Genomic DNA, 13,849 nt, shown 5'->3' with positions numbered 1-13,849 from the left:
TTTTAAAAATAAATAAATAAGTAAATATGGGTATGAAGATACAGTCATTCAAAAATTTTGAAAAAAAAATTAAACGTACTTATATCACGACGCTTACACCCAAATTAGGGACGAAGTCAAGGAATGATTTTTTTTCCATTAAATCCATTTATAATTTATAAAATTTTAGATCAAAAATGATAAAATTACACTTTGACCCTCCAAAAATGATAACAATTTGATTTAACCCTTTAATAATTATAAAGATATAAGCTATTAAAATGGTAAAATTATATTTTTATATTATAAAAATATACAATTTAATTCTAGCTCCTCCAAACAAAAATTTCTAACTTCGTCCCTGAACCGAATTCAAGTGATATAAGTTTATATAACACTTTCCATCCCATCGGATAATCGAGAGCATCTTGCAGCTCTCAAAACCAAATAATAATAATAATAATAATAATGAAAATATCGAAACATAACCCAATGTAGAAATATAATCATGAGACAAAAACTCGAGGTTTTTTTTTATTTTAATCTTTTTTTGGTTTTATGATTTTGACTAATTCAAATTATTTTGGATTGAATCGATTAATCTTTCGATTCTTACTTTAATAGATCAATCCAATTCGATTCTCAGCAATCAGAAAAACAAAAGAGATGAATACAACACAAAAAAAATAGGTAGGAAAAGGAAAAGGGAAAAAGGTGAGAAAGCATGTGTTTGTTAGTAAAATGAGGTGTTAAGAAGGAATGGAAGAGATGTACATATATTATTGACCCACCCATAAAGAAAGCGTTATGTTTTGTAGTGCTTTCTCATCATAGGCGTGCGTGTTTTGTTAGTATTGTTTTTATTATCATTTCATAACCCCAATAAATTGAGTGACGATATTTTCATATACAATAAATTTAGAGGGTTGTTAAAGAAACTTTTCCCTAACTCCGTGTGTTGATCTGATGATTAGGGTGGTCGCCGTCTCAGGTGTGGCTTGGGTCTGAATCGTGCTAATCGCGTTAATGTTAGGGTTTTTTCCTCCTCTTATAATTCACCAAAAATAAAGATATTTTTCCTTCTCAACCCCTTACCCCCCAAAAAAAAAGAAAAAAAACTTTGGTTTTATGGTTCGAGGTTCACAAATACTTCTAATAACATTGTCTTCAAAATTCAAATGTACATTTTCTTTAGGAAAGGTAATGTACTTTATCACTATACCTAACATTTATTGCTTCTTATACTAAGGGTGAGTTTGGATGGGCGGTGTGTTTACCTGCGATTAGTGTAAAAATAGCGGTGGCGATGAGATTAGATACTGTAGCAATACTGTAGCGTGAGACAAAAAATAAGCTAAACGCACCGCACCCAATCGCCCATCCAAACCCGCCCTAAATGTTCAAGAGTAACTGAATTTTCATCACGTCTTGCAAATGTTAATTTTTTTTGTCATGTCAATTTAAACATAAAAAGTGAGTTTTTTAAAATCGAAGGTTATCACCATCTAAAATTTTATAATTGTGTATCGAAATTAAATCTACAAGAATTAAGTTATTTTTTAGTAGAGAGTTTACATTAAATCCCTTCAACATCAAACTCTAATTAATACAATCTAGAACATCTTTAACAAGATTTTAGCACCATACTAAATGTGTCTTAAGAAAAAAAAAGATAAAATCAAACAAAACAAGCTCAAAAGTAAACCAACCCGACAGACGGCTACAAGAAACATCATCGGATTTCAATCAAAATAGTATGAATTAATTCAAAATTTTCACCCGATTGAATACAATTAAACCTATTTGTTCGACATTATACTTTGATTCTTCCTTTTCTTTTACATTTATTTTAACAATGCCGTCTTTATCTACTAAAATAATCAGAAGTATAGAGAGAGAGAGACAGGAGCATATCACGTACAAAAAGCTCATGCCCCTTTTTATCTCTAAAGTAGGACTAATAATCAAATAATAATAATAATAATAATAAGAGAAGCAAGGTCTCCTGGCAAAATATAAGCTAAGTTATTAGTTTTAATTAAAAGATTATGGAGAATGAAGGTGGAGAGTTTGAAGGCTGAGTACAGAGAGAGTGTAGGCTAAGCATTTTTCGAATGTTGATATTTTTTTATCGCTTTTGGGGTATTTATAGACAAGACTCCCGTGTATATGATGTTAACGCATTGGACTTGTCATCTAGCTATCATTACGGAGCGCATGAGAGGGATGTCTTCGATGGGACGAGGATGACTGTGACAAGATAAATCTTGCCATTCATTCTGACTCTGATAAGATAAAGCAATTGAACTCATGTGAGGTTTGGTGACCAAAAAACTTCATGTTCCCAATGAAAATTAAACTATTCATTATCTGGTGATAGTTTTTTCTAAGAGGATTCTTCCACAAGTAACCTCCCTACTTATCGGTGGTAGGTTTAATATTTCAATGTCCTCTACACTTGCCGCGTGTCCTAACACGGGTGCGAGTAGTTTGAATATTATTATGCTTACTTTTTTTTTCTTGGTGGAATTGCGTGGCAATTTGTTGAAGAAAATTAAGCATCACAATAAGAGGATGTTGTAACCTCACATTTAATATTAATGTTTTTGGAACTTCGACTAGGTTGCATGATCATCTTCTTCCATTTGTTGACCACTCGTTTTATATACATATTATATATATATGTGTGGGTTATGACGAAAACTATGATAAGATTATTTAGCATTGTTATAAAGTGGAGGATGGAATTTCATAAATTATGTGCGCACCACCAAATGTTTGATGAATAAGAGTTTTTGGATATAGGATTGAGTACTCTAATAACCTTATTACGTAAAGATTAAGAGCAATGAGATATTGAATGACAAAAAAAAAACCCCCCAAATAACATTATTATTTAGTATGGCTTTCCAAACTAAATCGATTTTCAAATTGATTGATCAAATTACAGATTCTTAGATCAATCATCAATCTAGAAAATTGTTAATTTAAAAAAAACTAAAAACTTATAAAACCTAACCAAATTAATTCAATTGCGAACTCAATCAAATCAATAAATGATCCCTTTTTGTCTGATGTACCAACCAGTTCCAATCGATCCAATCCAATTCTACCAACTATGTTATTGAAGATAAGGCTTTTTTTTTTTTTAAGTACATCTAAAATTAATTTTCAGGACAAAATGAGTCAGCTGACACTCAAAATCAATTTAAACTTGCTAAAATACCCTTCTCTCAATTATATAAGTAAATTTTCAACTTTTAATTTTAAAAACATATAACATAGTTTTATTGTAATCACAATCTCATTTTCATAAGAGATTATTAGACGTACACGATTTATTTCCGTATAAATTAATATAAGTTCAAATATGCCACAAAACCTTCTACTTTTAAAATTTATAAACTTTAAAATTTTATCCGAATTTAATCCTTCTACTTTTATATTAATACTACAATTTTCTTTAGAATTTGTTGGTGTGATATTTTCAAAATAAAATTATTAAAAAACTCAGTAGCCATATAATTAAAAAAAATTATAATTAACTTAAATTTAACAATGTTAACCGTTATATCTGAATTTTGAAAAATAAAGACTAAATTCCAAACTTGCAAAAAGTATAACTTGTGGCATATTTTAACCATTAATATAATATCAAAACTTTAATGTAAAATTTCAAACTTGACAATACAGATCAAGGCAAGATGCAAGATCGAGGAAGGAGTCGAGGTCAGAATCAAATGCTAAAGCACTAAACAGGCAAAACCGAGTTGAGTCAGGCCGAACCTAAAAACAACTCACCCTGCCGGGTTGCCATCCCTAATTATGACAAGTCATCAAAGACAAAAGGTACTTAGGGCCACATATCAGATATAAACCAGAGATTTTTGTGCTATGTGCTAACGGAAATAAATGCATGGTTTTGCTTCAAATTCATTATGCTAAAGAATTCAAGTTCTTGTACGTGGCTGGGCTGTTTCGCAATAGTAGGGACCTGTAATGGATATTTTAACAGCATTTGGTTCAGTTCACAAATTGAGCTCCACTTCTTTATCATCTTCACCTTAAAAAGTGACAAACAAAATAACACAATTTATGTCACCTCAATTATCTATCTAATTCCATGCACAAATTAAATTAAATTTAACATTTAAAAAAAATAATAACACACAAGTGCATTTCCTTACTCTAGAAAATAAGATCTTCCTTGGTTCATATGTTTGTATAATTCTGTGCGCTCGATGCTGCTAACGAGTTGATTGGTTGGAACTTCTTTCTGTAGCATTGAAGTTCCTTGGAAAATAACCATCTGGCAGCATGATTTTCTATATTCACTGAGCTGAAACACAAGGGAAATGTAATGTTTTCAGAAACATGGCAGTTGAATTGGATAAAAGGGAATACAAGCATGATTTTGATGATGTTATTGACAAACCTGGTCAGGTCTTAACTTCTTGAAACCGAATTTATCTGTCCAGATTGATTCAGCTTCTTCGGCAGCTGGGAGAACGATATTTTTTACATTCAAGAATGCCAACAGCTTTTCAATACAAGAGAATAACAGCTGGAAGTATCCCTGTATGGTAATTTAGTTCCAGTAAATCAAGATTGAAGACATATGATATCAGAACAGGTAAAAGATAACATCAATATACAATCAAAGCTCTAATAATTTCGTAAAATCACAGAGGAATTTACGAGACGTGAAGGAAAAAGCAACTCCAAGTGTGTTGGCAAGAAGAATGTCTTCAGACTGTTTCGTGGAATTAGAAAACAGTCATCAAAATTACCAAGCTAGCAATTGAAAATCCAAGTAAAACTATTTAAAAGAGGTAGGAATCGCAGGCAAAGATTATAAAAACAACACTTGGGTCCATTAGCCTCACCTTTCCATGGTTAGCCATGCTTGTAGCAACTAAAGGAATTTCAGCAATTTCTTGCCCAAAAACTCGAATTATTCCAGCTGATACAACGAATGAGCTGCAACATTATCCAAAAGAGAATATTGTCAACATTCAAATAGCAAAAGCATCTAAAGCTTTAAATGTTATGCAAAAACGTCTTACTTAATTGTCAATACAGCACAATACATTCCTCCATATTCTTGGCCTTTTAAGTTCCTTCTGTAAGAGAGAAGGTAATACAAGTTTGTCAAAAAAAAGGGGGGTGTATATATCTACAACCAGCAACATCCAGCACCAAAAGAGAAGAAAAAAGAAAGGCTCATGCTTACCCATAAACCATGCATGGGATAAGGTCCCTCCCAGTTGCTGCATCAACTATGGGGTTGAAACATTCCTTGACCCAAACAAAAAAGAAAAGTTCAGTGAAATAAGGTAAGCCATGGCTCGATGCATCTTTTATGTTTTGAAAACAAAAAACATAGCCTCATCAGAGCCCCAAAAGGCAAATATTATCCTACACTGCTAAATCACAGTTTTGAATGGAACATGCAAATCATGGCGGCTTTGCTAAGCAATGTTTCAGATTGTCAGGATAAAACCCTGGTTAGATAAGTCTACTTGGAAACACACACTTATCATCTGATATCCCCAAAAACCTTTAAAGAAGCCCATAAACAGAGGCATCAAAGCAAAATGCATCCATTTATCAATCCTTTTGGCTTAAATGCTTTCAAAATGTCAAAATTGTACAATTATGTTCTTTTACAGAATATAGTATTTAATGGGTGAAAATTTCCACCATAATAATGTCAAAGCAAGGTAATATTAAGATGCCTCCATATTTTACTGATAATAGAATAGATAATGCTAAAAAGTATATTAGGAAAGTAAGAGATGAACATATATTAACCATATAAAGTTATAAGCTCAGTATTTCGGCTTCCCCAACCACTTTAGCAGAAGGGAAAAAAGAAAATTAAAAGATAAAGAAAGAAGATGACTGGCATAAACGTTAGTTACAAGCAACTGATGTCTCCATGCAACATCCAACCCAGCAAGCATACTTGGCAAATAAAAACTCGAAAATAAATTTATAATAATTGCAATAATTACAGAATAGCATTGCATGACTACAGTTTATCAATATTGGCAAAATATAACATGAACAATACTTACATGGAAGATACCAACTGCTTGAGAAAGCAACAATCTAGTTTCAGGAGAAGCGAATTTGCCGCTGAGAAGCCTCCATCTCACATCAATATTGATATCAGCATCTAAACCTTTTTCCACATATTTCTTCTTTAATACATCCAAAAGGGAGTCAGGGAGCCTTTCAGCTCCATGAATGAGCAACTTCTGCAGTGTAGAATGGATCCTACCACAATCTGAGCAGCAAAACCACTTCCCTTTCGGTATTTCCTGTTGTACAAGCAGCATCAGTATTTTCATCCATTAACAGATAATGTGTCCAACAGATAGGAATCAAGAAATTCATATTTAATAATCAAAGAAAAAACGGTGACAATAATGCATACATACCCTTAGATCAGCCATTTTATGAGTCCTCAAACAGCCAATATGATATTCTTTCTCACACTGATACAAAATTATTTTTAAAATATAAATGAGCACATCAGTGAAAATGAAATGAAGGGGGGGGGATTTTTATCAGTGTTGAAGCACAATGCAAAGACAAGATGAAATAAAAAATTAACATTATACCTGATCACAAAGTATAACTGTCCGAGGACCAAATCCTGATTTGCTAAAATCACATGCCCTATATAAAACAAAATCAAAGGAGGACAATTTCAAGCCAAACCAAAAGGCATTGGGGAAAGAACTAAAGAAATTTATGGAAATATCGCAAATGCAAACTGTATACAAATAGGCTTCATGATTCATCCTTGTGTGTACTCATAACCTGCATAATGCGCATCCACTAAGTTCTGCCTCAATGTTTTTCACAATTCGAATGCATCTGCGGGTTATTTGTTCTATAGCATCAACTCCTAAAATCCTTCCAGCAGCAGCAGCATTAGCATTATGCTCTGCACATTTTTCTCTCATAAACATGTTCTGGCAATATTTGCAGTACCAGCGACCATGAGGAATTGTTGGCAGAGAAGCACATTCTGCATAGATCAATAAAGTTCTACTCAATAACAATCAGCTAAATCAGAGCTGTAAAACTGATCATGAGAGCCAACTGTAACAGTTTTAAAGTTTAAAACAGAAGAACTGAGTAAAGTAAATCTGCAAAGCAAAATGCAAATGGAAACATCTAATAACAAGCACAGGAGGGACAAAGCAAGAATACATTTGTGTTAATATGCAATGCCACTGACTGAGTCATCTCCCACCAACTCTCAGCCTCCGGTTATCGTCTAAACGAGTCGACCTTTCATCCAACTCAAACTCCACTTCTGTTTATTTCCCTCTAGTCCTACCCTTTTGAATAAAACATTCCATTTAAAAAACATGCCGCACATTTGAGAAACTGTAGGCACTTTTTTTCTTTTCTCCTTATTACCTTCTCTTGGTAAAATATATAAATTCTTTATCATCTATATAGGCAATGCCACAAATCTAGTACCCTAAATCTCAAGCATATCAGGCACAGGAGTGGAGACTTCAGACCTCAGGGCTAAGGTCACTCAATTATCATTCTTAACAACGCACACATACACACACACAAAAAAAAAAATCACTGCTCCAGATCAATCCCTAAAACCCCAAAGACAAATAAGTCTCAAACAGTCCAAGCAAAATACCACCAAATATGAGCTATGAAACCAATAAAACAAGATCAAACTATTCCATCCACGCATTTCCTGATTATAAGAAATTCTCAATATTTACAATCAAACCTTTATGAAACGCCCTTGGGCATCCATCACAAAGCAAAAGATTTCCACCATCAGCACAAATGATGCATGCAACGTCATTACCCTTCGCAGAATAAAGGCGACCTTTTGAGAGAGATATTGCCAGTTCATGCAGAGACACCCCATTAGACGTGTAGATGTGCGCATAGCTGCCAAAATACACAAATATAATCAAGATATTTTTTAAAAAGTAACTTATGAAGGAAGCTGTAAAGCATCTGATATAGAAACATACGGTTTCCGACGAGAAGCCCAACCAGCATGAGCTTCAAACTGTGAGGGGCTAACCTGCACAACAGAAGGAATAACATAAACAGACACAAAATGCAATTTTGAAATTCTGAAGCTCAGGCAATAAAAGCACAATACCTCACAATTGCAACAACGACAAATTATCCCAAAGCCCTTTTTGTAACCCTCAAGCAATCTCTGCCCATTAAAAATTAATCACTTTACACACCACTGATATATGAAGGCATAAAATAAATTACTTTCATCTCAATTACCTGTCCACGGGCATAGTATGCAACTTCAGTCCCATCAGGCAGCCCATCTTCCTCGAATACCAACTTATGCAATTGCTGATCCCTAGAGAAAAAAGATTTCAAAAAGAAAGGAGATTCCATCAGAAAAGGGAATTACAGCTTATTAAAGAAATATATTTAACAAGTACCAACTTTGTCGTTTTCTTCCATTGACTTCCATTGGGAGAATAAATTGGTGATGAGGCACCTTTGAATGTCTTTGACATCAAAACTGGTTTCACCGTCCTGAAAACCAATAAAAGCACAAAAGACACAAAAGGGGAATAACTATGAAGAAGACCACGGACTCAGAAGAAGCTTCACTAAAAACAGATACTTGTGTCTCAAAACTTGCAGGCATAGAACAACAGAAGTTTGAAACCGTCATAAAATGAAAAAAAAAGGATAAAATGATACTAACTTCTTTTTTGTTCTCCATTGGCCCTTATCTTGCGAGGAAATATGCACTGGAGCACTCTTCAGGGACTTTGTGAATAACCCCGGCTTTGTTAACCTGGAAACAACACAGACAGAAGTATGATGCACCAACTATAAACCTAGAAGAAAAGGAACACTATTTAAAGTTCAAACTACCACCTAAACTACTATATAGCTTCCAAATAAAACAATTCACTTTCCATGAATGGAAAGAAATTGGTTAAAGAAAGAATTATGTGACAGCAAATGACAATTGTAAGGTCACCAACTTTCTTGTTGTCTTCCATGGACGTCTATTTTGTGAAGAAATAGATGATGAAGAACACTGAGGTGAATTTGATGTCAAATCTAGCTCCGATGACCTGAAATAATGCAGGAGGTACATGATAAAAGGCGGTGAAATATTAAAAAGAAAAAATCATCTTACTTAAATATATTGGCATGTTTATGAGCCAAAAATGATGGCAAGAAATGGCACAGAAAAAGAATAAAGAAGAGATATTAAGAGACACTAACTTGCTTGCTTTCTTCCTTTGACTTCTATTTTGTGGAGAGATACTCAATGGTGCACTTACAAAGGACTGCAACATTGAAACAGGTTCTTGTGATCTGAAACAACACAAAAATAAAACATACAAAATAATAAATTTAGATATAAAGTATTAACATCGGGTACTGACTGATAAACATTAAGAACAATTATATCAAGCATAAACAAAAAGTTAATTTCTTGTCACATTCCATTAACTCGTGGATTATGGAAAGATACCCATTGAAGCAGTTCCAAAGGAATGTGATTTGCAATAGAACAATGCAACCATATAAAATAATGTATCTACACGTTACTACTAGAAACTATAAACAAATGTCACTCTAGCATTACCTTACAACTTCAGTTACGTTAAATTTCATACAGTAAGTCAGTTTTATCCCTCCAAAAGAAAAATGAATAAATTGCATTTCTATCAAAAAGTACACATGCTGAACAAATTATAAGTCAAATAAACCTAACATGTCACTTTTATACAATGCATCAATCAATTAAAACTGAATGGACAATCTAAAAACCCATAAAATGTCATACAAATAATTGAATCTAACTTCCTAGATTACAAATTTGTAATAAAGTTCTAGTTATCATGAAACGGTTTTGAAATTTTCAAAGCAATTGCAAGGATCATAAGTCATAAGAGTGCAATTGTCAAACAAATAAAATATTCAACTAATGACAAATATTAAGGAAGTGAAACATTTTTATTTGCAAGGATATTTTACAAATAAAGTTTGTAATTGATCCTTTGCATCTTCTACAAGTGAAACATTTTTATTTGCAAGGATATTTTACAAATAAAATATTCAACTAATGACAAAAAAATTTTTAAAGCAATTGAAAGGATCAATTACTATTTATTAATTTCATTATTTTACAAAACAATGCTTAAGGAATGCATACCTGGTTCCAACACTGGGTGAACTCATTGTAATGCACTGAGATTTCTTCAACTCCACACATGAATTGCAAAGCGGTCCAACTTGGCCAACATGTATTACAGGAAATGATCCTAGAACCAAGTGAATGACAAAAAGAATAAGATCTCAGTGAAATAAAAATATTCTTGTTACTTGCCTCTGTCAATAATAATGTATTTAATAAAACAAAAGGTCACCTTTGCATCTTCTACAAGTGAAACATTTTTGCTCAGGTACAGCTCTAATGATATTTTGAATTGTTGCTTCTAATGTATGCAGAGGTCCTCTCCTGCATGCCCGCAACACCTCAAGTAGGCTCTTCCCATTTTCAAAGCAGATATATTGAGCTGCTCGTTTGTATTGTTTACAAGCATGAATCTCAAATTGGGAAGGCGGTACAACCTAACATAGGAAACAGGACAACAGCAAGAAGATCAATAACAGCAATTATTGATCACAGAGTTACACAGAATCCAAAACTGAAACCTGGGAAATCGGTTGCTTACTCTGCGCCCTTTACACAAGGAACATGAACACAAAATTCCTCCATCTGTAATGATGCCCCGAAGACCAGCTGTCTGGAATTAATATAAAACTAAGCTACACACTATATTTAAATTCTGAAGAGAAACAAAAATTAAAGGATATATTCAAAATTAAAAGAAGCAACGGGGGGCAGCCAGGAAACACCTTACTACTAATTGTACCCATGTAAACTACTGGAACCCCATCAAGTAAACCAGTGTCAAAGAGCTCTTTAACAGTCATTGGGCACTTATTAAGTGAGATCTTTTTTGACATTTTCAACTCCAAATTCTTCCTAGGAGTCGTCAATCCACTTTCTTCAGCTGCTTCTTCTCCACCAGAATTTGAAACTAACACATTTTCAACATTCTGCTCCTCGCACACCAAACTTTCTTCTGTTTCAACCTTTGGTCTCAATAACGATTTCTTGGGCCGCCTCAGGGTCTTCAAGAGTAAATCATCATCATCAGCATCACTACTGTCAAAACCTCTTTTCTCTACCAAACAAGTCTCGAGCTCATCCATGGACTGACTAGATTGAACAACGGGCTTGCCATCTATTCCAATTGCCTCAACTACCAGGTTCCCTACAATGGCATTTTCTCCAATAGTATGGCTTTCTTCAACCAAAGCCTCTATAAGTGGACCCCCTTTGACAATATCTCGAACAACTAAGCTCTCATCAACCACATTTTCTACTACCACCTTATCCCCTGCTACATTTCCATTTCCCGATCTACCTTCATTCAAATTATTGTTTACACCACTTGTGTCAGCCAATGTTTTATTCTCCTGATCCTCATCAATTAAAGACACTTTAACACCATTTATCGGTTTATTAAAGACCTCGAGCTTTTCGCTATCTGAATTCTCAGAAACACGGCAATTAATTCTCGACTTTTTAACTCGAGTGTATACAATGTAACCATTCACTTGAATATTATTAACTCTTTTACAACTACTACTACTAGAACTCGCCTGAGTTTGAGACTGAGTCACTGCCTCCCGAGTTTGACCGAGTGAGCCATCCACTCCGTAATCCAACTCTCGCTTCATGCCTCACTCGCTTCACTCACAAAATCCACTAAAGTTCACAAAAAATTGAAAAAAAATCAAATTAAAAAGAAAAACGAAACGAAACATTTAGCAGCTGTAGAGCGAAGGATTTTACCGATTAAGATCGTATAAAGACCATGAGAGGCTTTATTTTCTCGAAAGAGGCAAGTGAAATTTTTGGAGGAGAGAGTCAAAATGGAAGAGTCCGAGATCGGATTCAACAAAATTTAGGGTTTTCGATTAAAACTCAATGGATTTGAAATAGAAATCTATTAATATTTTGGGGGATTTTTTCTTCTTTTTTCCCTTTGGTGTGTTGTTAACCGACCAGCGAAAGAAAAAGGAGATGTGGGATAATCAAGGGGGAACGGAACGGAGGGGCAAATGGCAAGATCCATGAGATAAAACAAAACGGAGAAAGGTTTTAGGAAGGTCAAATTTTGCTATTCATCCTTGTACTATGCTTAAATTGTACACTTAGTCCCTTTACTCTAATTTAGTGGTGCATTTTTAAATTTTTGAAATTTCAGTTCTTAAGCAATTAATTTCTTATATTTCTGAAATTATGTATAGTAATCATATTATCATATGTGTTATGACTTGTCAGCCTACTAATTATGCATTCAAAAAAAATCTCATTACTTTAGTTAATAGATTTAACCGCTATTGTTTGAGTTAAGGTTAAATTTTCAAATTTCAAAAAGTATTAAGGACTAATATGATCAAATTAAATGAAAATGGACTAACCCTACAACTTATGCATGGCATGAGGCTTAAATAGAATTTATCGAATAGATTTAACTACAATTGTTTGAGGCAAGATTGAAATTTTCAAAATTTGAAAATGCAAGGATTAAATTTGACCAAATTTGAGTATAAGGGTTAAATTCACAATTTACAAATAATACAAAGACTAATAGAAAATTTTAACATTTTAGGAATTTACGATATTAGCCCTACTTGATTTTCTCTTGCGGCTCTAAAGAAGCAAAATAGCCCTTACTGATTACAAAGGAGATTATGGTCAGGCCCGTTGGTTTCTGTTTGTTGAGGCCTAGTAGACTTATTCTTTAAAACCCAATAACATGCCATTCTTTTTGGGTTAAGGTTTTGAGTTTAAATTCTTTTTCCTTTTTTTCTTAACATTTTAAATTATTTTTAAACCCTCAAAAGCTTTAATTAAATTACACATTGAGATTACGCGTTAAAATTCACTCAAACTTGCAATCTTTATGATTTTCAACATCGAAGTTGAATTATGATTGTCATGATGGATTAATATTAGTTTAGGAAAAGGGCTAAAGAGAAAAAAACACTCAACACTGACAACATATCAATAGCACATGTACTAAATGGAATAAGAATGGATGTCAATAGATTTTCCTACCATGTTTACACAGAGAAATTCTGCGCTTGCTTCCCTCGAGGCTTGAACTTTAGTAATTCTATAAATGAACACCCCTTAACCATCAAACTAAACACAAGAGTTCATGAGCATGTGACTAAAGGTGTTCATGGGCTAGACCGGGCGAAGCTCAACTAAAAATTCAGACTCATTTACTAGGCCTGAAATTTTACCTAAGACCGACCCGGATAAAAATGCTAAAACCCGGGTCCAACCCGGCCCACCTGTATTAATTTTTATATTATTTTTATAAAATTTGTACATATATATAATACATCAAAAATACTAAAAACATCAAAATAAATATTTCTCAATAAATTGAAAATAAATTTTAAAAAATATGTAGACTTAAATAACACTAAGATAAATACAATTTAACAAGAAAATGCCTCTAAAATAATAGCAAAATTAACAAATGCCATTAAAATAATAACAAAATTAACAATAAAATAAGTTTTATACAATATCCAAACAATAACAATAAAATAGTAGTAACATGATAGTAAAATAGTAGCAAAATAAGGAGAAAATAACAAGAAAATAACATTAAAAAAACATTTTTTTTTGTTTTTTAGTATTTCAGGCCGGGCCTGGGTCAAAAATACCTTACTCGAGGCCCAACCTATTTTTTAAATAGGTCTTATCTTTTTGTCCAAA

General features: G+C 33.2%; 1 protein-coding gene across 3 annotated transcripts; it reads right to left on the bottom strand.

Annotated features, from left to right (window-relative positions):
• Nucleotides 1–3,587: 3,587 nt before the first annotated feature.
• LOC121214036 (uncharacterized) lies at nt 3,588–12,180 on the bottom strand. Of its 3 annotated transcripts, none has more exons than XM_041087650.1 (23): nt 11,903–12,180; nt 10,897–11,815; nt 10,713–10,784; nt 10,404–10,608; nt 10,190–10,298; nt 9,253–9,345; nt 9,006–9,098; nt 8,720–8,812; nt 8,452–8,544; nt 8,281–8,362; nt 8,144–8,203; nt 8,010–8,062; nt 7,757–7,923; nt 6,811–7,021; nt 6,609–6,666; nt 6,426–6,482; nt 6,060–6,305; nt 5,213–5,277; nt 5,046–5,102; nt 4,866–4,959; nt 4,415–4,555; nt 4,167–4,318; nt 3,588–4,042 (listed from the first exon to the last, which is right to left on the bottom strand). In XM_041087650.1, the coding sequence occupies exons 2-23, from the start codon at nt 11,785–11,787 to the stop codon at nt 4,039–4,041; spliced, it is 3,096 nt and encodes a 1,031-aa protein (XP_040943584.1). In that variant the 5' UTR covers nt 11,788–11,815; nt 11,903–12,180; the 3' UTR covers nt 3,588–4,038. The 3 variants fall into 3 exon arrangements, with proteins under 3 accessions (XP_040943584.1, XP_040943586.1, XP_040943585.1); XM_041087652.1 differs by having other exon boundaries at nt 11,710–11,815; XM_041087651.1 differs by lacking the exon at nt 8,144–8,203.
• Nucleotides 12,181–13,849: the final 1,669 nt, after the last annotated feature.

This window comes from Gossypium hirsutum, chromosome D01, assembly GCF_007990345.1.
Source record: "Gossypium hirsutum isolate 1008001.06 chromosome D01, Gossypium_hirsutum_v2.1, whole genome shotgun sequence".
In the NCBI taxonomy this organism is placed as follows: domain Eukaryota; kingdom Viridiplantae; phylum Streptophyta; class Magnoliopsida; order Malvales; family Malvaceae; genus Gossypium; species Gossypium hirsutum.
Note: the sequence above shows the minus strand (reverse complement) of the source record. Positions and strands in the feature narration are given on the sequence as shown.

Excerpts from the sequence above, each read along its gene's own strand:
- LOC121214036 (XM_041087650.1), bottom strand. The coding sequence starts at position 11,787 with ATGAAGCGAGAGTTGGATTACGGAGTGGATGGCTCACTCGGTCAAACT. Across the intron at positions 4,960-5,045 it reads TGTGCTGTATTGACAATTAA|CTCATTCGTTGTATCAGCTG; the intron begins GTAAGACGTTTT and ends ATAATGTTGCAG. Across the intron at positions 4,556-4,865 it reads GCATGGCTAACCATGGAAAG|GGATACTTCCAGCTGTTATT; the intron begins GTGAGGCTAATG and ends ATTACCATACAG.